This window comes from Cotesia glomerata, linkage group LG9 (genome assembly GCF_020080835.1).
Source record: "Cotesia glomerata isolate CgM1 linkage group LG9, MPM_Cglom_v2.3, whole genome shotgun sequence".
NCBI classification, from domain to species: Eukaryota; Metazoa; Arthropoda; class Insecta; order Hymenoptera; family Braconidae; genus Cotesia; species Cotesia glomerata.
The window spans coordinates 16,006,786-16,033,624 of record NC_058166.1 but is presented as its reverse complement, the minus strand read 5'-3'; the positions used below and the strand labels follow the sequence as shown (position 1 = coordinate 16,033,624).

The following is a 26,839-nucleotide window of genomic DNA, read 5'->3' as shown; positions in this document are numbered from 1 at the left end:
TAAAAAAAAAAAATAATAATAATAATAATGATGAAATTTTCTGAAAATTCTTCATAATTATTATTAAAAATTTGAGTTCAAAATTTATTTTTAAACTTCATTAAAAAATTATGAAATTATAATAATAATAATAATAATAATAACAATAAAAAAAAAAATAATAATAATAGTAATAATGATGAAATTTTCTGAAAATTCTTCATAATTATTATTAAAAATTTGAGTTCAAAATTTTTTTTTTAAACTTAAATAAAAAGTTGTGCAATTAAAAAATAATAATAATAATAATAATAATAATAATAATAATAATAATAATAATAATAATAACAATAAAAAAAAATAATAATAATAATGAAATTTTCTGAAAATTTTTAATAACTATTATTAAAAATTTGAGTTAAAAATTTTTTTTAAAACTTAATTAAAAAATCGTGAAATTATAATAATAATAACAAAAAAAAAAATAATAATGAAATTTTCCGAAAATTCTTCATAATTATTGTTGAAAATTTGAATTTAAAAATTTTTACCAATAATAAAAAAATTGTGAAATAAGAATAATAATAACAATGAAAATAATAATAATAAATTTGATCAAATTTCATTTTTATTATGAACAAGTGATTTATGATGTCGGAAGTAAATACATGTTCAATTAATTATCAGTAATTAATTAATTATCAAGTAAGTACAATTTTTATGCATTCGTGCAATTATTTTTAAAGATAATAAATTAAATAAAAAAAAAATTTCTTTAAATTTTAAAGAAATTAAAACATTAATTAATATAATTATATATTTTTTTTTATTAATCACATTCGTCATTAAACATTTTAGTGTTTTCGCTTACAATTTTACAATAATTATTTTGAATGCTCTTATTAATTAATTATTATCTTTCAACTACAAATAGTGAATATGTTTCATTCTATATTGATAAATTATTACTCTTGTTTTTTAAGCTTATTATTTTTTTACATTACTATTATACATCCCTTAGTAATTTTATATAAATGATAATCAGGCAATTATTGTTATACAAATTTAACATAGATATTATTTTCTTTAGATAATTAATCATTTAAAATATAAAGAAAAAATTGAATAAATTTTCAACAGGTTAAAAATAAATTTTAATACAAATAAAAAAAAAATTTATAATCACAAATTTATTATGTAGGCACTCATACGGGTATTGCTTATCAGGTCTACAACTCATTAAAATATTAAAGGTATTAAAAAATAATTAAAATTACTAAAACTATTCTTTGGCTCGAAGTTATGTTAATTTTTAAACATCAATATTTATATTTACAATTTTTTTATAATTATGTAAACAATTATTTGTGATTTTTAATCACTTTAAAAATCATTTAAACTCTATATATCTTCAAATATAATTTTAATTGTCAGTATGTTTATTTTTTCTTTCTTTTATAGTCACACCCGTATTAGATATTGATTCTTGCTCTTGTTTAGATAATTTTCGCTGTTTCACTCCAGTCGCCAAGTAGGAAAACACACAAATTACTGCGTAGCATATTTCTCTTGCCTAAAAAAAAAAAAAATAAAAATTAGGAAAACGGTTGACCCTAAAGGCCATCCCTGCAACTTCCCGTTAATTCCGTTAATACCTGGCCACTTTTTTGAGCTCTTCGAGCTCAAAAGTACAATCTGTGTGTTGTTTTAAGCTCTCCGAGCTCAAAAAGATACCTTTTCTATGCTTTTGAGCTCTTTGAGCTCAAAAGTCTGATACACAGAAAAAAAAATTTCTTGACTGGAGAATAAAATTCTTGGCTCAAGTAAATTTCCGGGTGCCCGAAGGAAGACCGAAGTTGTCTTGGCCGAAGTAAAAATTTTTCTTGAAATTCTATTCTTGGTGGAAGTAATTTTTCTTAATTCAAATTATCATAAATACTTGATACAATCAATTTTTATATTGGATCAAGATTTTTAGATACTTCAGGGAAGCAGCGCCACCTACTTCAGCTGAAAAAAAAATTTTCTCACCTTGAGAAAATTTTTCTCTTGAATATTTGATACCCATTTTAGATTATTTTAGCACGCAATTATACATATTGAATGAAAGAAAATAGTTCAATATTATTTGATCTTCCCATTTGACATGTTTGTCAATAAAAATATTAATGAAAATTTATCATCGAGATATTTAATTTTTTGGAGCAAGAGAAAAATTTTCTCAAAACAAGAAAATGTTCTTGATTCAAATAAATTGTCTTGGATCAAGATACGTATTTCTTGAAGCAAGAGAATTAATTTTGTTGAGATAAGTGAAATTTCTTGTGTCAAAAAAAAATTTTTTTTTCGCCCAAGAAAATAATTAGCAAGAAAAATATTTTCTTGGTTCAAGTGAACCATTCTTTCTGTGTAGAAGTTTCATAGAACACTATTTTTTGAATGTTCATACCGCAATAACTTTTGAATGAATGAACCGATTTTTACGCGGTTGGCGGCATTCTACGTAGTTTTTTAAGCCTTATAAATAATTTCTAAGTTTCAATTGGTCAAACTAGAAATTTCGGAGTAACTCTGAAAAAACACTTTTTTCGGTTTTCTTTCGTTCACGATATCTCTCGAACGAATCAACCGATTTTGACCGGATTGGCGGCGATCGACGTGGTTTTTCAAGGTTGAGAGCTGATTAGTTTTTGGAATCGATCGGTTGAGCCGTTTAAAAGTTATCCCAAAAAAACCACTTCAGAAAAAATTTTTTTTCCTACTTTTTTTTAGATTTCTCCAAATTTCTCAAAATCTATCGGTCCGAATCGGTTCAAATTAACAGGAAATCTAAGTTTGGCGAAGTCCTTTCGAATGGCACCAACCGCGATGAAATCGGTTCGACCGTTCAAAAGTTATAAGAGGTTTACATACTTACACACACACACACACACACATACATACAGACATAGTGACACCCTCGCGGGAATAGTCAGGAAAGCTTCCTAGGACCTCAAAACGTCGAGATCTGATGAAAACTCGATTTTCGAAAAACGGGGTAAAACCAATAACTTCCCGATTTTTGAAAATTTTCAATTTTCTTAGCGGGAAGTTAAAAAACAATCATTCATCAAGTATAATACCTTAATATTGGTTTACAAATTGATAAATAAAATTACACCTATATATTTAAAAAATTATGTAAAATTAAATAGCAAAAATAATAAATATTGTACGCGCAGTGGATCAATGATAAGAATAAACCGTATGTGAACATATCGCGTTCCAGATGCCATAAGGGCGTATAAAAAAAATTTTTTTTTGGTAACCGAAGTATTTTTGTATGAAACGTGTAGAAATGTAAAAAAAAAATTTTTTCCATATAAAAATTTTTTTTGGACTTAGAAAAAAAAACAGAATTTTTATTAAACGCCCTTATGGCATCCGAGGTAGGTTCCGGGAGCCATAAGGGCGTATAAAAAATTTTTTTTTCGGGAATCAACGTAGTTTCGTCCGAAATGTGCAGAAATGCAAAAAAAAATATTTTATACGCCCTTATGGCTCCCGGAGCCTCTCTCGGATGCCATAAGGGCGTATAATAAAAATTCTATTTTTTTCTAAGTCCAAAAAATTTTATATGAAAAAAAAGGTTTACGAATTTATAACAAAAAACCAAAATTTATTTCATTTTAGTTTTCAATGCTCCAAATAGAAATGTTTTTACTTTCGTAATAAATTTTTTAGTAACAAAATAACAATTTTTCCAATAAAAAATGCCTGGGACAGAAAAAACATCCTTACAGAGAATCACCCATAAACATTACTATTATCAGATAAAATCAACACTGATAGAAGGATTTTTTATATTTAATAAGCTTTATTAACTGTTAATAAATGATTTTTAACATCATAAGATTTAATAAATATTTATTAACAGAACAAATATTTATTAATAGTTAATAAGTAATTATTAAGTACAGTTTATTAACTGTTAATAAATATTTATTAATGGTTAATTAATATTTGTTAACTGTTAACAAATATTTATTTAAAATCAAAACAAAATTAGCAATTTTCTTTTGACACTTTTTATGATCCTACCCTCGCAGTTTTTGAAATACCGTAAATTTTCGGTATTAATGCGTTTACTGTAAATTTACCGTTATAATTCTGAAATAATACGGTATTTCTGTGGTCATTTTGGCCAGTTTTTACTATAGTTATGCAGCATTTCTACCGTACTTTTGCTGCAAGTTCAGAAATAATACTATAAAATTACTGTAAAACTCTAGAACTTTTACCGTAAAAATCTATGTATTAACTATAATATAACTATAATTTTAAAATAATAAAATCGTATTTCTACGGTAAAAATACCAAAGATATACTATAATTTTGCCGCGTTTATACTGATATAATTAAAGATATAATGCTTTCTACCGTAAGATGGACGGCTGTGTTTATTACTCGGTGAGTCTTATTAGGTGACTGAGTAATTAGATATGGATAGTGTCTCCTGATAGCTCAACTGGTAGAGCCTTCGGCGCGTAACTAAATGATCTGAGTTCGAATCCCGGTCTAGACTAAAAAAAATTATTAATAATAATAACAATCGAGAAATTAGTTTATCAACCTCTTAAAAATTATTCACGATAATTTATAATATTATAAAAAAAAAATTTCAAGCTATTGAATAATAGTAGTAAAGCAGCATATTTTTGTATTTTTGCCGTAAATAGAAAGTAGGGATCTTCTTTTCCGGTTTTTTGCTGCAATAATGCCGCAGATATACAGTAAATATGCGGTATATTTACGGTTTAAATGCTGTAAATATACCGTAACTTTTCTATTGTATTGCCATAAATATTCTGAATTTATTTCGTAATTTTTTCATAATAATTCGACAAAAAAACTGGCTAAAATAACTGAAGTATTACGGTAAAAATACAGCATTTATATCGTATAAATACCGAATCTTTACGGCATTTCCAAAACCGTGAGGGTATAGCTGGAATACATGATAATAATTAAATTCACTAAATAAATTAACGTTTTTAATATTTAAAAATATAAAAGATAATTATGAGTTGTGATAGAATTTGGTATTTTACAATAAACGTTATTATAATGTAATATAATTAATGCAAATAATTTATAAAGATGATTTTTGTTTATAAGCAATCTTCCTATCATATGAAATTGCAAGCGAAACAAATTCACTCAACAAAATATTTATTAACTGTTAATAAATATTTGTTAACTATTAATAAATACTTATTAATTGTTAATAAATGTACGTTCCTCCCAAATAAATATTTATTAAATGTTAAAAAATATTTATTAAAATTTAATAAATTAAATAATTGTCTTCAAAAAAATTGAATTATTAATAGTTAATAAATTCTTCTATCAGTGAATAAATAAATACTAAATTTATAATACACACCATTGAAGATAAATATTTATGTTGAATTATCTGCCGTGTTTTGGGATCTGAAAATAAAAAAAAAACTCCTTAATTATCAATCAATCTTTTTATTAATAAATAATAAAAATTAATACTCACTGAATTCTTCAAGCACAAAAATTCCTCCGTGTTGTGTAAAGCACTTGCGAATATGTTCAAACCTTACAAAAAACTGCAAGCAAATAAATAACGATTTTACAAAATTTTCACAAAAAAATTAAATAATAATTATAATAATAATTAAAAATTGATCTATAATTTTAAAAACATTTCATGCACATCATTTGTTAATTTATAAAAAAGTGCCGGCGCAAAAAACCCATGGACAAAAAAAGCACATTTTTTAATATTAAATTACAAGTAAAAATAAAATGACAATTATAATTATGTAACAGTAAATAAAAAGTGTTGTTGCAACGCTGAAGCAGTGACAGGCAACTCTGGAGATGGCCTAACTTCAAAAACCATAGATTATATAGATAAATATTATTGTAAATAATTTATAATGATAATAATAATAATAAAAATAATGATAATAATAGTAGGAGTATTATTTAAGTGCTAAATGTGTGCATCGAGTGTGTCTACACGAGCGGTGAACTCTAATTTTCTAAATTACCTAGGATGCGATTTTTAATTGTTAATAAGTGATTGTAATTTATTTTTTCATATAATTTTATAAATTATTTTATAAAATTCTAGGTAAAAAACAGGAATTTTAGTGATTTTATTAAAAATTGTTTTGTGCATGTACGAGCTGTTGTACGGCTGAACTTGTAACTAAATAGAGCGGGGTTCGAATCCCGCTCGGAGTTTATTTATTCATAAGTTTTGTAGTAGTATTATATTATGTTATTTAACAAAACATGTATCATACATCTAACATTTATTAGTGACAATCTAATAATTATTTAAAAAAAAATATATAATTATAAATAATAAAATAAACTAATAATAGTTAAATTGCAATGTGATAAAGCACTTAAACATAATTAAATAATATTTTTTCTGCCCTCCGGCCAGAAAAAACAAGATGACACTGGATATCATCCCAGATTATACTCAGTGATATCTGTGGTAAAAAAAAATTCCAGATAGTAGCTAAAAAAATCCAGATTATACTGCATGATATCTGGATTATAATCATTGTTATCTGGATTATACTCATTGTAATCTGGATTATAATCATTGTTATCTGGATTATACTCAATGTAATCTGACAAAGAATATTTTATAATACCTGTATCTTTGTTTTTAAAATGAAAAATAGACTCCTTCTTAATTACTTAAATAACATGATAAGTTCAAATAACAATATTTACACTAGAAATCAAAATTTGTTAAAAATAGCACATACTAGGACTCACACTGCTGAAAAATCTATTGACTATAAAGGGTTTCAATGGTTTAATAGTTTAAATAATGAAATGATTCATGAAAGTCGATTGAAAATATTTAAAATTAAATTGATGTTATATGTCAAAGAAAATATTGTTTGTTATTATAAATTATAAAGTATTCTGCATGGTTAAAAAATGGAAAAATGTATTAATTCTAAGATTGTTGTAAAATAGCTAATGCTAAATTAATAAACCATCACATTATATTATAATCATTGTTATCTGGATTATACTCATTGTAATCTGGATTATGATAGTTGTTATCTGGATTATACTCATTGTAATCTGGATTATAATCATTGTTATCTGGATTATACTCATTGTAATCTGGATTATGATAGTTGTTATCTGGATTATACTCATTGTAATCTGGATTATGATAGTTGTTATCTGGATTATACTCATTGTAATCTGGATTATACTAGCTACTATCTGAAATTTTTTTTTACTCAATATAATCTGGGATGATATCCAGTGTCATCTTATTCTTTCCGTGTCCGTCGAGCAGAAAAATAGTATACACACTTTAGCCAGTAAAAAGAAAAGCCTCAGACCACATATTTGTCTGATTACATGTTATTTGATACTTTTCTTATTTTACTTCCCTAGGTATGTAATATACTATTACTAAAAAAAAATACTTGGTTTGTTTTATAATAATAATACTGACAAATGAAGATTATTGTGTTTAAGAGTTAAAAATAAATTTTAATATAAAACTAAAAAAAAAAAAAAAAAAAAAAACGGGCAACATTTATATTAATAATAAAATAATAAATTGCACAATGAGTCAGTTGTTAAATATACCTCAAAATCCTGTTTGTCCAGCCAGAATGAGAAGGGGCATTGTCGTAAGACAGGACAACAAACAGAAATATATATTTATATATATTTCTTAAATAATTAGATTAATAAATATATTAATAATATTATTTCTACAGGACGATATTATTATTTATCACCGCTTAGTTGACGCAACTACAATTTAATAGAATAAATAATTAGGCGACGATAACAAGGACCATCTCAAAAGTTCCCCACATATAAAAAAATAAACTTTTATTATATATAATAAATTTTATTTATCTTATAATAATAATAATTATTATTTAATTAAATTTATTTGCTCGATTTAAAATATGGCATTCAACATTTATATATATTTTTTAAATATATATTTAGCGAAAAAAAAATAAAAAATTAATTATTTAAAAAATAAATTATTTAATAATAAATAATAAAATTATTTTTAAAAAAAGATAATATGGCAACCATTATCATATAATTATTAAAATTTTATAAAATTTAAATGATAAAATAAATATTATAAAAAAAACAGTATTATTATATTATATAATTCATATTTATAGCTGCACATTGAGGCATGCAATTTAATATAAACATGGAAGAAAAATGCATGAAGAAATAAAATAAAAAATATAAATATTATAAAATAATATATAATTTTGTTTTTATCCGATAATTTTTTTTTATATATATTTTTTTGTATTATTTTTACTATTTATTATCTAATTAATTCTAAATCTATTAATAGATAATTATTTTATACAATACAAAATTTGTAGGAGATAATATTGAGTGGTCCTTGGCGTTGAGATGTAATTAATAAAATTAAAAAAAATTAAAATAATAAAAAAGAATCGACTGATTTTTTTGATACTAAATTCTATTTTTTTTTTCTAAAAATAAATACAAAGAAAATTTTTTTTAAGTACCTATTTAAATTTCGGTACATATTTACTATTTTTGCTTAGAATATAAAGCTGTTGTTTTATAAAAAAATACAGAGCGTAATTTAGAATAAACAACAATAGAAAATAAAACTGATTAATAGATAATAAAAGAATAAAAATAGTTTTAAAAAAAAAGTTAATATTAAATTTAAATATAAAGAACGTATATTAAAATTTTGATAATCTCATACCTTGCTATTGGCAAAAAGTAATCCCACACCTTCAATGCATACTTGCAGTAACCCGCCTTCCCCGGTTTTTACATCCTGTACAGGAAATTCGTCGCCCAGTTCAACTCCGAGATTAGCCCGACCGCGAGCTGCTGCCTTTTCTATCGCGTCTTTTATGCAGTAGTAGAGATCTTTGCTCTGATAACACAGTAAATTTAAGTTAGTAATTTTATTACATGCTTGTAGAGAAAAAAAAATTAACTTGATTCAAGAAAATAATTTGAAGAACTTAATTTTTTTTATTTGAATAAAAAAATTCTAAAAATAGAAAATTTTTCTTGATTCAAGTAAATTTTATTTGACTCAAGAATATTTCTTTTTATTTAATAGTAGAAAAAAAATTATCATCAAATTAATAACTATAGGGAAAAATCTACATTTAATGACACACATAATTAAGAAATGACGTTATATTTTGTGAACTATTGACATTTTTAAAGATATAAGCTCACTCTGACATTACACTCATCGAGACCTTTCATTTGAGTACCCACATCAATTTTTCATATATTTATATACATTATATATATATGTATATATGAAAAATATATCAAAAATGCATGTGGGTAATCAAATGAAAGCTCTTGATGAGTGTAACATCAGGATGAGCTTATACCTTTCAAAACATCAATAGTTAAGAAATTACGTTGTATCTTGTGAACTATTGACATTTTTAAAGATATAAGCTCATCCTGGAGTTACACTCATCGAGACCTTTCATTTGAGTATCCACATCAATTTTTCATATATTTTATATATTTATATATATTATATATGAAAAATATATGAAAATGCATGTGGGTAATCAAATGAAAGCTCTCGATGAGTGTAACATCAGAATGAGCTTATACCTTTCAAAACATCAATATTTAAGGAATGACGTTGTATCTTGTGAACTATTGACATTTTTAAAGATATAAGCTCATCCTGGAGTTACACTCATCAAGACCTTTCATTTGAGTATCCACATCAATTTTTCATATATTTATATATATTATATATATGTATATATGAAAAGTATATCAAAAATGCATGTGGGTACTCAAATGAAAGGTCTTGATGAGTGTAGAATCAGGATGAGCTTATATCTTAAAAAATGTGAATAATAAAGCAATGACGTTGTATTTTGTCCACTGATGATATTTTTAGTGATATAAGCTCATGCTGGAGTTACACTGATCAAGACCTTTCATTTGAGTACCCACATCAATTTTTCATATATTTTATATATTTATATATACTATATATATATATATATATATATATATATATATGTATATATGAAAAATATATAAAAAATGAACGTGGGTACTCAAATGAAAGCTCTTGATGAGTGCAACATCGGGATTAGCTTATATATCTATATTTATATAGCTTGTATATCTATATTCGCAAATATAGGTATACAAATACATGGAGTGATCATATACTGGTACATGATCATATATTGGGGCTTTTACCTTAGTACATAAAAAAAAAATTCATTCAAAATATTTTTATTTAAATTAAAAAAATTTTTTTTACCTTCAAAAATATTTTGCGATTAAATAGTAAAACAACGTGGCATAAGACAATGAAACTCTTTAATAATTAGTTTCTTGATTCAAGTTAATTTTTTTTTTTCAATTTAAAAAAAAAAAGAATTTTAAATAAAATCCGTCTTGCAGTAAATAATTTCGCAACTTACTTTTTTAGTGTAATAATTATGCAGCTCCAATTGATCTCCATTTCGTTTAGATAAGCATAATACCTTATTTTTAGGGCTACAAGTCATATTAACTAACCGCTCATACCACCAACGCTCGACAATTACACCGTTTACCGATCTTAATACTAATCCATCATGCCGAACTTCTAGAAAACGCAACTCGCCGTCGGCATCTGTACCAGCATGAACGGTAAACGACTGTCTATGCATTTGTCGAGACGTCAGTGGCTTTAAATCGATGTCATTGCCGTGCTGAAACAATTAAACAACTCTTTAATAAATCAATTATCCATGTGGGACATTTTAAACAACCCATCAGCGCGTAGGCATGGTCAATTAAAGTGAAAAGTCAATTAAAACAGTTAGTTAGCGTGTTAAAGTTTCTAACTGAATTAATATTGACTGAATAAACTCACCAGGTTATCGATTTGATCTAGCAGTTGATTAAGTTCTTGACTGTAAATTAAACCGATGTGACTTTTGCCCAGCAACCGACGAATTTTCCGCTTCAACTCCACTTTTTCGACATTTAACATCACCAGGATTGCTGTTAGATTGTGTAGAAGCGTGCAAAGTAGCCGGTCTTCATCATGCTCCAGGCGACGACGTTCGCTGTCACTTAGGCTTTTATATCTAATAAAAAAGTTTATTTATTTTATTAATACTCCAGTCGGGATTGAGGAAAAATTTTTTTGGTAATGCACCTTTTCATCCCCCTATAAAAAATCCTACGGACAAAATATCTCTCGACAAAATATTCCACAACGTAGTGAGAAGATTATAATCATCATAATACTATTTAAAATACACACCGCAGACAAAATTCGTAAAAAAAAATTAGGAAAACGGTTGACCCTAAAGTCCATCCCTGCAACTTCCCGCTAATTCCGTTAATACCTGGCCGCTTTTTTGAGCTCTTCGAGCTCAAAAGTACAATCTGTGTGTTGTTTTAAGCTCTCCGAGCTCAAAAAGATACTTTTTCTATGCTTTTGAGCTCTTTGAGCTCAAAAGTCTGATACACAGAAAAAAAAATTTCTTGACTGGAGAATAAAATTCTTGGCTCAAGTAAATTTCCGGGTGCCCGAAGGAAGACCGAAGTTGTCTTGGCCGAAGTAAAAATTTTTCTTGAAATTATATTCTTGGTGGAAGTAATTTTTCTTAATTCAAATTATCATAAATACTTGATACAATCAATTTTTATATTGGATCAAGATTTTTAGATACTTCAGGGAAGCAGCGCCACCTACTTCAGCTGAAAAAAAAATTTTCTCACCTTGAGAAAATTTTTCTCTTGAATATTTGATACCCATTTTAGATTATTTTAGCACGCAATTATACATATTGAATGAAAGAAAATAGTTCAATATTATTTGATCTTCCCATTTGACATGTTTGTCAATAAAAATATTAATGAAAATTTATTATCGAGATATTTAATTTTTTGGAGCAAGAGAAAAATTTTCTCAAAACAAGAAAATGTTCTTGATTCAAATAAATTGTCTTGGATCAAGATACGTATTTCTTGAAGCAAGAGAATTAATTTTGTTGAGATAAGTGAAATTTCTTGTGTCAAAAAAAAATTTTTTTTTCGCCCAAGAAAATAATTAGCAAGAAAAATATTTTCTTGGTTCAAGTGAACCATTCTTTCTGTGTAGAAGTTTCATAGAACACTATTTTTTGAATGTTCATACCGCAATAACTTTTGAATTAATGAACCGATTTTTACGCGGTTGGCGGCACTCTACGTAGTTTTTTAAGCCTTATAAATAATTTCTAAGTTTCAATTGGTCAAACTAGAAATTTCGGAGTAACTCTGAAAAAACACTTTTTTCGGTTTTCTTTCGTTCACGATATCTCTCGAACGAATCAACCGATTTTGACCGGATTGGCGGCGATCGACGTGGTTTTTCAAGGTTGAGAGCTGATTAGTTTTTGGAATCGATCGGTTGAGCCGTTTAAAAGTTATCCCAAAAAAACCACTTCAGAAAAAATTTTTTTCCTACTTTTTTTTAGATTTCTCCAAATTTCTCAAAATCTATCGGTCCGAATCGGTTCAAATTAACAGGAAATCTAAGTTTGGCGAAGTCCTTTCGAATGGCACCAACCGCGATGAAATCGGTTCAACCGTTCAAAAGTTATAAGAGGTTTACATACTTACACACACACACACACACACACATACATACAGACATAGTGACACCCTCGCGGGAATAGTCAGGAAAGCTTCCTAGGACCTCAAAACGTCGAGATCTGATGAAAACTCGATTTTCGAAAAACGGGGTAAAACCCCGTATTGTACTATGCAGTTTGCTACTTGTACAAATTACTAGAGAATGGAAAGCCGGAGTACTTGCGCGACTTATTCGTTGAAGAAAGTGATGTTCGGCGTTCAAACAGATTGGCTGCAAAAAGGCACACGTCCTTCAAGCTACCTCCTTTCACTACAAGCTACTTAGAGAAATCTTTTTTGGTGACTGTAATAAGGCTTTGGGAAGAACTCCCACGTGAAATTGTAAATTCTAGTAGCTTACAAGTGTTTAAAAAAGAAGTTTTCAATTATTTATTGAATCTTGATAATTAAAATAATGTCTAATAAATAACACATTAAAGTCCAATTCATTGAAGATTAAAAGTTGAAGTTTAAAATTAAGATTAAAATAAGAATAAAATAAATGCAATTCACAGAATTATTATATTGAGTTATTATCTGAATTGATAACATTGAAATTTTATATTTTAAATCTTTCTTTTTCTATATAATTTCCAAATTTTATTTGAACAAATTTTATTTACTTTGTCTATATACAATTTATAAACAAATTATATAAATGCATTTTTATGCAATGTTATGTACTCTATGTTATGTACTCACAGAAACTATCTTTCTTGTAAAAACTGTATATACTCTGTAATCGAAATTGCCATTTGGCCTGTGCCTTGGCATCAATAAACAAAATCTAAATCTAAATCTAAAACCAATAACTTCCCGATTTTTGAAAATTTTCAATTTTCTTAGCGGGAAGTTAAAAAGGGTACAACACGGTAACAAGCATATGTTTTAGCGTATTTTTAGATAAACACACACAAAATCACGCTAAAATAAATAATGAAATAATGTTCGTAGCAGCTAATATAGTAAAAAATAATTACTTGTAAGAATCACGTGGGAAAGGGTTATTTTGTCAAGAGATATTTTGTCTGTAGAATGTTTTGCCAGGGGATAAAAACACGCGGAATCATTTTTTTAAATTTTATATACCTTTCCATCATTTCACCTGGACCTTGGTCCATTCCAATCATGTCACGTTCTTGTGATACAGCGTCAAGGAACGCGTCTTCCCAAAATTGCATTTGATCCCAAAGACGTGATCTTTCTTTCCCCAATAAACCTTTAAAAAAATAAATTGGTAGATATAATAGGGTAAAGGATCCTAATATTGATCAGTTTAGATAAAGTCCACTATTTGTAAATTTATTAGAAAAGTTTGTGAGCTGAAACGAGTGTTATGCTTTTTTTTTTATAGTTTTTACTTACAAATTATATTACTTTAGTTTATAAAATACATAATAATAAATACTAAATTATATAGAAATTAACGTTGCAGATGATTGTTCCAATTATTAAATTGCAATGCACTAAATATTGACCATATTCCTAATATTGACCAGTAGTATATGCTTACTAGATTTATAATTAATTTTTTTTTAATCTATAATCGTTTCGACATTAAATAATCTATTTACTGAAGTTAATAATTTACTAGCAACCTTGCAGTCACTATGTGACTTCCGTGGCTTGTAAACTATAAGTAAATAAAATTTTGCTTTATTAAATGACTTATGTTAAATTGCACTGTATTTTCTTAAATATTGACATTTTTAAAGATATAAGCTCATTCCGATGTTACACTTATCAAGAGCTTTCATTTAAGTACCCACATGCATTTTTGATATATTTTTTATATATACATATATATATACTATATATAAATATATGAAAAATTGATGTGGGTACTCAAATGAAAGGTCTCGATGAGTGTAATGTCAGAATGAGCTTATATCTTTAAAAATGTCAATAGTTCTCAAAATACAAGGTCATTTTTTAATTATTGATATTTTTAAAGATGTAAGCTCATCCTGATGTTACACTCATCAAGAGCTTTCATTTGAGTACCCACATGCACTTTTGATATATTTTTCATATATACATATATATAATATATAGAAATATATAAAATATATGAAAAATTGAAGTGGGTACTCAAATGAAAGATATCGATGAGTGTAACTCCAGGATGAGCTTTAATAGTTAAAAATATCATTGGTGGACAAAATACAACGTCATTGCTTTATTATTCACATTTTTTAAAATATAAGCTCATCCTGACATTACACTAATCGAGAGCTTTCATTTGAGTACCCACATGCATTTTTGATATATTTTTCATATATTCATATACATAATATATACAAATATATAAAATATATGAAAAATTGATGTGGGTACTCAAATGAAAGGTCCTGATAAGTGTAACTTCAGGATGAGCTTATATTGTTAAAAATATCACCAGTGGACAAAATACAACGTTATTACTTTATTATTATCATTTTTAAAGATATAAGCTCATCCCCATGTTACACTCATCAAGAGCTTTCATTTGAGTACCCTCATGCACTTTTGATATATTTTTCATATATACATATATATAATATATAGAAATATATAAAATATATGAAAAATTGATGTGGGTACTCAAATGAAAGGTCTCGATGAGTGTAACTCCAGGATGAGCTGTAATACTTAAAAATATCATTAGTGGACAAAATACAACGTCATTGCTTTATTATTCACATTTTTTAAAATATAAGCTCATCCTGACATTACACTAATCGAGAGCTTTCATTTGAGTACCCACATGCATTTTTGATATATTTTTCATATATTTGTATATATATATAATATATACAAATATATAAAATATATGACAAATTGATGTGGGTACTCAAATAAAAGGTTTCGATGAGTGTAATCTCAAGGTGAGCTTATATCTTTAAAAATGTCAATATTTCACAAGATACAACGTCATTTCTTAATTATGGATCTAGAGATGGAGTATTTTATATTGCAGTCTAAATACTTATCATAATAAATTATTTTCAGTACTAATATTGAAATTAATGGTCATACTAATTTTAAGTACATTGGATAATTTACAACAGCAATTGTTGACCAGAGTATTTTTTCCATCATTAACATGGTTTTTCTAAAAAAATTAATGATAATTAATCTTCGATATTAAATTTTTTTGACTAATACTCATTTATTGCTTGTGAAAATTTTAATTTTATATAAATTGATGATAAATGTACCTACTAAACACCGCAAAATTAAATTCTAATGACTAATTTTCCTACTTTCTGATATTTGTACTCAAACTTATTATTTTTTTTTTATCATTAAACATTAAATAATAAAATTCAAAATTTATAATCACGTACTGAATATAAAATTAAATGATTAAATTTTTAAAATCAAATTTTTATACTGCCTGGTCAATATTTGGTTCAATTTTACCCAAGTAATAAATAAGAAGTAATAAGGAAGAAGAAAAATTTATGAAATTACCTTCAAATAAATAAGTTCTGGCGGCTTCAGGGCTAGGAGTTGTTGTAGTAGGCAGCAAATTGCCCCCATGGTATCGAAACCCAGCACTTAAGGATGATTTACTAGACCAAATACTCCCTCGCTTTTCGCTGCGGTTGTTACCCTGCTCGACTTCGCTATCGGAAACAGCACTACGTATTGATAAAGTTGACTGATGTGACTGCCGGAATGCCGGGTGGTTCGATATAGTATTTTTATTGTCTGGGGAATCGCCGCCCAAGCTCATAATTGATGACCCGTGTGTCGTACGACTACCGCCTTCAGAATCAAAAGACGCCAGTTTACTTAATAGTTTTCCTTTCTTGGAAAACATATCAAGAAATAAATCTGCCGTCGATTGATTGCTGTCAGAGGTAGATGACGGAGAGACCGCATGTGATATTTCTAAGTGAACTAGTGATCCGTCTGAAAATGAATAACGTTTCAATTTTAGTTTATTGATCAATTTATATAATATCAAAAAATCAAACATTAATACTAAAAATAAATCTATTTAAATTATTAAAAAATATATTTATTTATTTCTTTAATAATAATAAATAAATTATAACACTGAAGTTGACAGATGTTAGAAATTTTTTATGGAAATTAAGTTAGCTGACATCTAAAAATTTTTATATTTTTTATTGAAAAAAATTAAAAAAAAAAAAAGTTTATAAAAAAACTTGAAAAACTATAAGTACAATTTTTAAATGTTTTGTAGTTTTAATTTAATAAATTAAAAAAAATCAACAAATCACAAACGTCGGCTAACTTTAGTATCATAAATTATTTTTTTAATTTTATAGCAATGAAATTAAGCAATAAATTTTATTAGCAATGAGATACATAATTAAGAAATGATCTTGTATCTCGTGAACTATTGAAATTTTTAAATATATAAGCTCATCCCGATATTACATTCGTCGAGACCTTTCATTTGAGTACCCATATCAATTTTTCATATATTTATATATATTATATGTATATGTATATATGAAAAATATATCAAAATGCATGTGGGTACTCAAATGAAAAATCTTGATGAGAGTAACATCAGGATGAGCTTATATCTTTAAAAATATTAATAATTAAAAAACGACCTTGTATTTTGTGCACGATTGATATATTTACAAATATAAGCTCATCCTGATGTTACACTCATCGAGACCTTTCATTTGAGTACCCACATCAATTTTTCATATATTTATATATTTTATATATATGTATATATGAAAAATATATCAAAATGCATGTGGGTACTCAAATGAAATCTCTTGATGAGTGTAACATCAGGATGAGCTTATATCTTAAAAAATGTGAATTTTTAAGCAATGACTTTGTATTTTGTCCACTGATGATATTTTTAACGATATAAGCTCATCGTGATGTTACACTCATCGAGACCTTTCATTTGAGTACCCACATCAATTTTTCATATATTTATATATTTTATATATATGTATATATGAAAAATATATCAAAATGCATGTGGGTACTCAAATGAAACCTCTTGATGAGTGTAACATCAGGATGAGCTTATATCTTAAAAAATGTGAATTTTTAAGCAATGACTTTGTATTTTGTCCACTGATGATATTTTTAACGATATAAGCTCATCCTGATGTTACACTCATCGAGACCTTTCATTTGAGTACCCACATCAATTTTTCATATATTTTTATATATTATATATATATGTATATATGAAAAATATATCAAAATGCATGTGGGTACTCAAATGAAATCTCTTGATGAGTGTAACATCGGGATGAGCTTATATCTTCCAGAATGTCAATATTTAAGAAAATACAGAGCATTTTAACAAAAGTCATTGAATAATAAAGCAAAATTTTATTTTTATGCAAATTAAAAAAACTATCAGTTATCAGCTAACTTCAGTATCATAAAATATATCCACCCTTTTTTAATAAAAATAAATTTAAATATTTAAATTAAAGTGTTTAGAGTTTGACTTCAAAAATATAATCCACTTTTAATGGTAAAAAGTTTATTAAATAAATTGGATAAATTACCATGTAAATGTTGAGACGATAGCGTTTTAGTAACATCAACAACCTCCGATTTATTAGCAGAGTTTGTTCGTAAATTTTCATGACTTTCAAATGAACTCGTCTGAAAAGTTTTAGCCATTATAAAAACAAACTTTACACATTTATTCTGCATCATAGCTATCATATAGATATTATATAGGCATCATATAGGTATTATATGAATAATTTACACGGTAATTATTTAAAAATATACAAACTTGTAGCATGAGTGGGGCTTCGTAGACCCCGTCATTGAGATCTTTGCTCCAATAATGCGTGTGAGCAATTTCCATTAATTGAAATACCGATGCCATACCACCAAGGCCGTAATTACTGTAGGTATGAGCTAAGCCACTGGCTACTGCTTGAAGGCACATAAGCATTCCTTTATAAATTGCCCGAGATATACACTGAAATGATCAATATTAACATTAATAATATTACCCATGTAACATAATTATATTAATATTAACTAATTCTAAAATGTTTTACTTTAATTTATAAAAATTGCTCACTATTAATGTAATACTCTGTACTTTACGGCCCTTAGGGAGCACTTGTTCTAGGGTCGATTGAATTAAATAAATTAAATAAATAAATAATTCATGCGTCAGATTTATTTATAAAATTATAAAATATGATGATGTTACTCCGTATTTAAAAAAATTAGATTGGCTAAAAATTTTATAAAGAAATTCGACTAAATTATCAGCAGCTATTCGGCTCAAAATTAGATTTTTTACCAGTAGCACTGCGTAGAGGTGATGTCAGACAAGACTATCTCCGTATATCGCAGGCTAATTGTGTCATGTATTAATTTTTAATTCATCGCATATGTATTTGGAATGCACTGCCAGCTGAGACTGTGGCTGTAGATAATTTAGTTGAATTTAAAAATGCTTGCTTCAATCACTTTTTCCAACACATGATAATTGAACTAATAATTGCAATTTTTATTTTGATCTCATTTAAAGTATTATTTTATATTAGCAATTTTCAATTATGACTTTGAATAATTTCTTTGTATTGAATGATCTATCTGTATTTCATTAAAATTTTAAATTAAATTTATTTGTAATCCTTTAATTAATTAATTAATTTTGTACTGAGTTGCGTTATATAATAAATAATAGTTTAAAAAAACTAAAAACACGCTTTTTATAGAAAACCAAACTAAAAAATAGAAAATAAATTTAAATTAAGAATAGTGTTAAAAATTTCAATAAATATAAATTAATAATAGTGTAAATAAAAAAAATGTATTTTATTTCAAAAAAGCGTGGGGTGCTTTTTAAGATATTATAAAAATGATAATCAGTCTACTCATATCTGTCAATAAAATATTTATAACTATTGACAGCATGCACCTCACGCTTTTTTTAAAATAAAATACATTTTTTTTATTTACACTATTATTAATTTATATTTATTGAAATTTTTAACACTATTCTTAATTTAAATTTATTTTCTATTTTTTAGTTTGGTTTTCTATAAAAAGCGTGTTTTTAGTTTTTTTAAACTATTATTTTTTAATCATTGGACTGTCCAAAATGATGAAAATTTAAATTACTCCTATCGAAAATGTTGACTTTTTCAAAATTATTTTTTTCACTAACATTCTCCGGAGAATTTTGAAAACTGTTGTTCGAAATTATGAAAAATCCTGATTTTTTTTATACGCCCTTTTGGCTTTAGACCGATAATTTCCTAAAGCCAAAAGGGCGTATATCTTAAGATACGCCCTTTTGGCGTTAGTACGTCAAAAATTTTTTTTCTGCAGATCTTTACGTTTCGAGCGATTTTAAAAAGAATGGCAAAAAAAATTTTTTTCATACGCCCTTTTGGCATGGAACCCTATCTAACTGCTGTAATATGCCCTTTTGGCATTAGGCACGCGATATATCTTAAATACTGATGGCTCTAAGGGAGTTTAGATTCCAGAGTCAAATAAAATTTTAATCTATCTACCCAATTCCATTAGTATAAATTTATCTAGACAAATTAATATCATAAAATACGTACAACGTCGTCAATATGATCATCGGGACTTATTTTACGATTGATCCCCCGGTTCAATTTAGTAACAACGACGTCTCTATAGCTCTCGTCTTCCATTAACTTCTTCAATCTGTTAAGCTTGAAGTATCCTATTCCCTCTCCAGCGAGAACCTGATTAATAACTTCAGTAATAAAAGCTTGATTGTCATTATTGGTATTAGTCCGTTCATTGTTCTGTGCTCGTTGTATATCCTCAGCGTCGCTCCTATTACTCGTGTGCTTGATCAAGGAACTCTTATCCATAAGCCCGCCTTTGCCTCGCTTAAAAGGACTGAACGACGGAATCGATGATTTGTCTTTCATTTTCTGGGCTCCTGATAATAAATTATTGCTGTTCCGATTTGAGCTGTTCTTACTACCGAATAAATCACTAAACATGTTGCTCGTTTGCGTGGCTATTCCAGTAATATCACTGCTGACGTTGCTGAAAAAATCACGACCAATTTCGCGGCGTCCTCCCCGCGTTTCTGACGCCACTAACTGAGTGTTCAATGAATCACGCTTTAGTGATTGACGAGCTGATTGAGGCATTTGTTCTGGGGACTGCTGGGATTCCCCTAAGCTCTGGAAATAAATTATCGGGTATTACATTAGGCATTTATTGATCTTGTAAAAGCTTTTCCGAGAGGGTGAATTTATTGTTACCTTCAATAGACCTTTCTTCGTCGCTTCCTTAGCACTCTTAGTTAAATCTCCAATGGTGCTCTTTCCGACGTAAGTCAAGTCGTCGAGAGTGTTTTTACTGACACCTGCTGCTGTTTTACTGGCTTCCAACGCTGACTTGGAAGCTTCTTGGACTGATTTCGTCGCACCGTCTACTGCTTTTTTCGTTTGTTGCGTCAGCTGAAAAATAATAAATAATCTACTTAAGAGAATAAGAAAAATTTTGTGTCCAAGATAGTCATATGATAAAATCGGTTTTTTTTTTTGTTAAATATAGTGTCATTGCAAGGGTCTTGACTTTAATTTGTGCCATCATTCTCACCGATAGTCATAATTAAGAAATGACCTTATATCTGGTAAAATATTGACTTTTTTAAAGATATAAGCTCATCCCGATGTTACATTCATCGAGACCTTTCATTTGAGTATCCACATCAATTTTTTCATATATTTATATATATTTTATATATGTATATATGAAAAATATATCAAAATACATGTGGGTACTCGAATGAAAGGTCTTGATGAGTGTAATATCTAGATGAGCTAATATTGTTAGAAATATCATTAGTTTAGAAGATGCAATGTAATTTCTTAATTATTGACATTTTTAAATATATAAACTCATTCTGATGTTACACTCATCAAGACCTTCTATTTAAATACCTATATCAATTTTTCATATATTTATATATATTACATATATATAAATATATCAAAATGCATGTTGGTACTGAAATGAAAGCTTTTGAAAAGTGTAATATCTAGATGAACTTATATTGTTTGAAATATCATTAGTTTAAATGATACAATGTAATTTTTTAATTACTAACATTTTTAAAGATATAAGCTCATTCCGATGTTACACTCATCGAGATCTTTCATTTGAGTACCCACATCAATTTTTCATATATTTGTATATATTATATATATGTATATATGAAAAATATATCAAAATGCATGTGGGTACTCAAATTAAAGCTCTTGATGAGTGTAATATCTAGATGAGCTAATATTGTTGAAATATCATTGGTTTAGAAGATACAATGTAATTTTTTAATTATTAACATTTTTAAAGATATAAGCTCATTCCGATGTTACACTCATCGAGACCTTTCATTTGAGTACCCACATCAATTTTTCATATATTTTATATATTTGTATATATTATATATATATATATGTATATATGAAAAATATATCAAAATGCATGTGGGTACTCAAATTAAAGCTCTTGATGAGTGTAATATCTAGATGAGCTAATATTGTTGAAATATCATTGGTTTAGAAGATACAATGTAATTTTTTAATTATTAACATTTTTAAAGATATAAGCTCATTCCGATGTTACACTCATCGAGACCTTTCATTTGAGTACCCACATCAATTTTTCATATATTTTATATATTTGTATATATTATATATATATGTATATATGAAAAATATATCAAAATGCATGTGAGTACTCAAATGAAAGCTCTTGATGAGTGTAACTCCAAGATGAGCTTATATCTTTAAAAACGTCAATATTTAAGAAATTACAGTACAATTTAACAAAAGTCATTATTTAATAAAGCAAAACTTTAATTATTTATATTTCACAAGTCACGGCAGTCACATAGTGACTACAAGGTTGTTAGTAAATAAATAAATAAAATAAATTAGCAGCTCTTTATCAGTAAATTGCTAGAAATTAAAATAATTTCACTAACATGTTCTAGTGGAGCAAAAAGACTATCTTCTCCAGCTTCTGTAATTTTTTCCTTCGCCTGGATCTTGAGCTTGTCCATGTGCGCTAAAATCCCGTCTTGACTGCTCTGTCTCGTAGTTTCTCGCACCAAATCCTTGGCTTGAGAGGCGAATTGTTCGAACAATGAGCCTTGGGATGATTGTCTAAGCACACCATTACCATCGACTTTTTCTCCGCTCTTCTGTCGAGTGAATGGATTGATCGGTGAAGCTGGCGAACGTTCGTTCACTTTGGGACTGCTTGCCAAGCTGGATCTTCTTTGAGAATTTTCCCCTGTACTCATTTGCCGAAGCAACAGTGGACCTACACCAGTTAAGCTTGGTGTACGATCCAGCACGTTACCGATACTCGGCTGGCGTTCTAAACTCGGAATTATTGGCGGCATCTGTTTGAAAAAATTTTTTATTACCATAAAATCATAAAATATTATTTAAAAAAAAATTTTTTTTTAATGATTTAAATAATAGATTACATTTTTGGGAACTTGGAAGAGTTCCTGAGCTTTAGGATTGAGTTCTAATTCCGAGTCTCGATTGCAACTCGGGCTACTGAGATCGCTGTGACTAGAAGAAGTACTTGTTGGACTGTCAGGACGCGCTGCGTTGTCTTCTTCGTTACCAGGATACTGCAATGATTCTGGAGGGTTGTAAAGATTTTTTGGATCCACTGACAATGACATCTGATGCTGGGTTGTTTGTGAATGATGGTTACCTTGAATTTTAAAAATTAATTTTAATTTTTTTATATATTACACAGAAAGAAAAAATATCTTTTGAAAAAAATGAGCAATGTTGTAATAAGAAACTAGCAACCTTGCAGTCACTATGTGACTGCCGTGACTTGTGAACTATAAATAAATAAATTATTGCTTTATTAAATAATGACTTTTGTTAAATTGCACTGTACTTTCTTAAATATTGATGTTTTTAAAGATATAAGCTCATCCTGATGTTACACTCATTAAGAGCTTTCATTTGAGTACCCACATGCAATTTTGATATATTTTTCATATATACATATATATATATAAGATATATAAATATATAAAATATATGAAAAATTGATGTGGGTACTCAAATGAAAGGTCTTGATGAGTGTAACATCGGGATAAAGCTTATATTTTTAAAAATATCAATAGTTCTTAAGATACAAGGTCATGTAGTAACTATTGACATTTTTAGAGATATAAGCTCATCCGGATGTTATACTCATCAAGATCTTTCATTTGAGTACCCACATGCAATTTTGATATATTTTTCATATATATACATACATATATATAAGATATATAAATATATAAAATATATGAAAAATTGATGTGGGTACTCAAATGAAAGGTCTTGATGAGTGTAACATCCGGATGAGCTTATATCTTTAAAAATGTCAATAGTTAAGAAAAGACGTTGTATCTTGTCAACTATTGACATTTTTAGAGATATAAGCTCATCCGGATGTTATACTCATCAAGATCTTTCATTTGAGTACCCACATGCAATTTTGATATATTTTTCATATATATACATACATATATATAAGATATATATATATATATATATATATATATATATATATATATATATTTTTAAATAAGATATATTTTTAAAATTTCGAGATTTGAGCACACTACTCCGTATTATAAAAAATTAGGCTGGTTAAAACTTGATGTTAGAAGAGATTATTTCATAGCTTGTTTATTTTACAAAGAAATTAAGTTAAATTACTGTCAATTATTTAAATCGAATTTAGAATTTCTGCCGATTGTGCTAAGGAGAGGTGACGTCAGGAATGATTATCTACGTCTGCCAAGAAGTAATTGTGCAATTTATGAAAACTCTTTCCTAATTCATGGTATAAAAGTTTGGAACTCGTTACCGGCCGAAATTACATTAATTGACAATTTCGAACAATTTCAACAGGCTTGCTATGACTTCTTCTTACAATAAATGTTAATGTTATTATTTCTCTGTTAATATGTTATTATTTTAAGAATTAATATGTTCTTACTTTTAATGATTTAATATCAAATATTTAAATTGTATTAAAAACACTGTATCAAATGTATACATGTAAATGATAAAATTTATGTATTGTTGATGGTCCTGAAGGAGCTTAGAACTCTAGGATCAAATAAATTTTTCTATCTATCTATCTATCTATCTATATATATATATATATATATATATATATATATATATATATATATATATATATATATATATATATATATATATACATATATATATATATATATATATAAGATATATAAATATATAAAATATATGAAAAATTGATGTGGGTACTCAAATGAAAGGTCTCGATGAGTGTCACATTGGGATAAGCTTATATTTTTAAAAATATCAATAGTTCTTAAGATACAAGGTCATTTAGTAATTATTGATATTTTTAAAGATATAAGCTCATCATGATGTTATACTCATCAAGATCTTTCATTTGAGTACCCACATGCAATTTTGATATATTTTTCATATATATAAGGTAAAAGCCCTAATAGATGATCACGTACCAGTATATGATCACTCCATGTATTTGTATATCTATATTCACAAATATAGGTATACAAATACATGGAGTGATCATATACTGGTACATGATCATCTATTGGAGCTTTTACCTTATATATATATAAGATATATAAATATATAAAATATATGGAAAAATTGATGTGGGTACTCAAATGAAAGGTTTCGATGAGTGTAACATCATGATGAGCTTATATCTTTAAAAATATCAATAGTTCACAAGATACAAGGTAATTTCTTAATAATTTATCTAGAGATAGAGCATTTTCAAATGCAGCCTAAATAATTAAAATTTTTCTCACACTATCTTTCTTGTTGAAAAAAAAAAGTTTATTTGATTTGGAAAAAATACAATTTACTGTGAAAAAAATTTTTATTTCTTCATCTAAAAAAGAAAATTGTTAAAAATTTTCAAAAAATTATTTTTTCACTACAACACTGCTTATTTTTTTTATCAGTATAATATTGATTTTTTTACAACTAATTCATAAACAAGTTCCCAACATTTCGCTTATACCCACATAAAAAAATAAATGCGGGCGAAAATATAAGACATAAAATCTTTCCCGCATATACATATATTTCTTCTCTATCTTGATACAAAACGTAGAACAATTTGAAAATAAGCCATCAAAAACTTTAGTAATAATAATTTAAGGAAAAAAAAAAAAAAACTTACTGGGAGATAAGTCAGAAGAAGCCATTTCCGATACGAAATCCGATAACGAAGAATAAGACGAGCTTGTACTATCAGCCCCTTCGGAATCAGATTCGCTTTCATCCGTCGGCTGGTTTTCCATTTCCTCGAGCGATTTGATAGCGTTGATAAGAGAATTGGAAGCATCCCACACAGAAAAATAAATGGGCTCCAGCGAGTCAGCAAACCAGCGACCCTTATCACCGATTTGTGCCGGATCAAATACGCCAGTTTGTACTCTGAGAAAGGCGACATTATTGGGCGTAAGAGACCACTCAGCCAAAAATTCGACGGCTTGAGTCCTCGCAAACTTGTCCAGAAACTCGCTAGTCCTTGGCCGGGAGCGAAGAAATGAATTTATCTGAAAGGCGACCACTGGACGAGGATAGAGTCGCAGTGTGCGAGTATGCTCAGTGAAATTCGCTAGGAGATTCTGTGAGTTGAAAAATCGCACCATTGCTACTCTTGTCGCTACGTCTACAGAGTCGACGTCATTGCCGTAGATAAAAGGGTTGAAGAGTTGGGGTTGCTGTTGCTGTTGCTGAGCTTGATTTGGCTTCTGTCCAACTGGGCTGCTGAATGACATACGACTTGGGCTCGAAGCTGTTGACGCTATGGGTGAACTTATAGGACTATGCTGCGATGAATTTCCATGGTCGACACTTGGTCTATGTCTGGATGAAGATATCACACTGAAAAAAAAAAATTTTATGGTAATCCCGACTTTTAAATTTATTTTTCTTAATTTTTGGACACAGAAAAAAAATTTACTTGAATTAATTAAGTAATTAATTTTAAAAAACTTCTTCTTGATTTGAGTAGAAAAATTCTTAAACTAGAAAATTTTTCTTCATTCAAGTAAATTTTACTTGATTCAAGAATTTTTCTTACTATTTATTAGGAGAAGAAAAATTAT

The 26,839-nt window shown here is 27.4% G+C and overlaps 1 protein-coding gene across 2 annotated transcripts in view; it reads right to left on the bottom strand.

The window, feature by feature from the left end:
- Window positions 1–1,154: 1,154 nt before the first annotated feature.
- Window positions 1,155–26,839, bottom strand: part of LOC123271168 (MAP kinase-activating death domain protein) — a 34,386-nt gene continuing 8,701 nt past the window's right edge. Inside the window, exons 9-24 of one of the 2 annotated variants that reach the window (XM_044737405.1) lie at window positions 25,906–26,615; window positions 23,159–23,397; window positions 22,649–23,071; window positions 20,919–21,116; window positions 20,238–20,837; window positions 18,434–18,625; window positions 18,198–18,297; window positions 16,144–16,587; window positions 13,777–13,906; window positions 10,934–11,150; window positions 10,497–10,769; window positions 8,771–8,947; window positions 7,633–7,641; window positions 5,525–5,597; window positions 5,405–5,451; window positions 1,155–1,552 (exon numbers count right to left, since the gene is read on the bottom strand). In XM_044737405.1, coding sequence (XP_044593340.1) covers window positions 1,403–1,552; window positions 5,405–5,451; window positions 5,525–5,597; window positions 7,633–7,641; window positions 8,771–8,947; window positions 10,497–10,769; window positions 10,934–11,150; window positions 13,777–13,906; window positions 16,144–16,587; window positions 18,198–18,297; window positions 18,434–18,625; window positions 20,238–20,837; window positions 20,919–21,116; window positions 22,649–23,071; window positions 23,159–23,397; window positions 25,906–26,615 — 3,982 coding nt within the window. In that variant the 3' untranslated portion in view covers window positions 1,155–1,402. The remainder of the gene's footprint in view (window positions 1,553–5,404; window positions 5,452–5,524; window positions 5,598–7,632; window positions 7,642–8,770; window positions 8,948–10,496; window positions 10,770–10,933; window positions 11,151–13,776; window positions 13,907–16,143; window positions 16,588–18,197; window positions 18,298–18,433; window positions 18,626–20,237; window positions 20,838–20,918; window positions 21,117–22,648; window positions 23,072–23,158; window positions 23,398–25,905; window positions 26,616–26,839) is intronic. The other variant, XM_044737406.1, reaches the window with a different exon arrangement.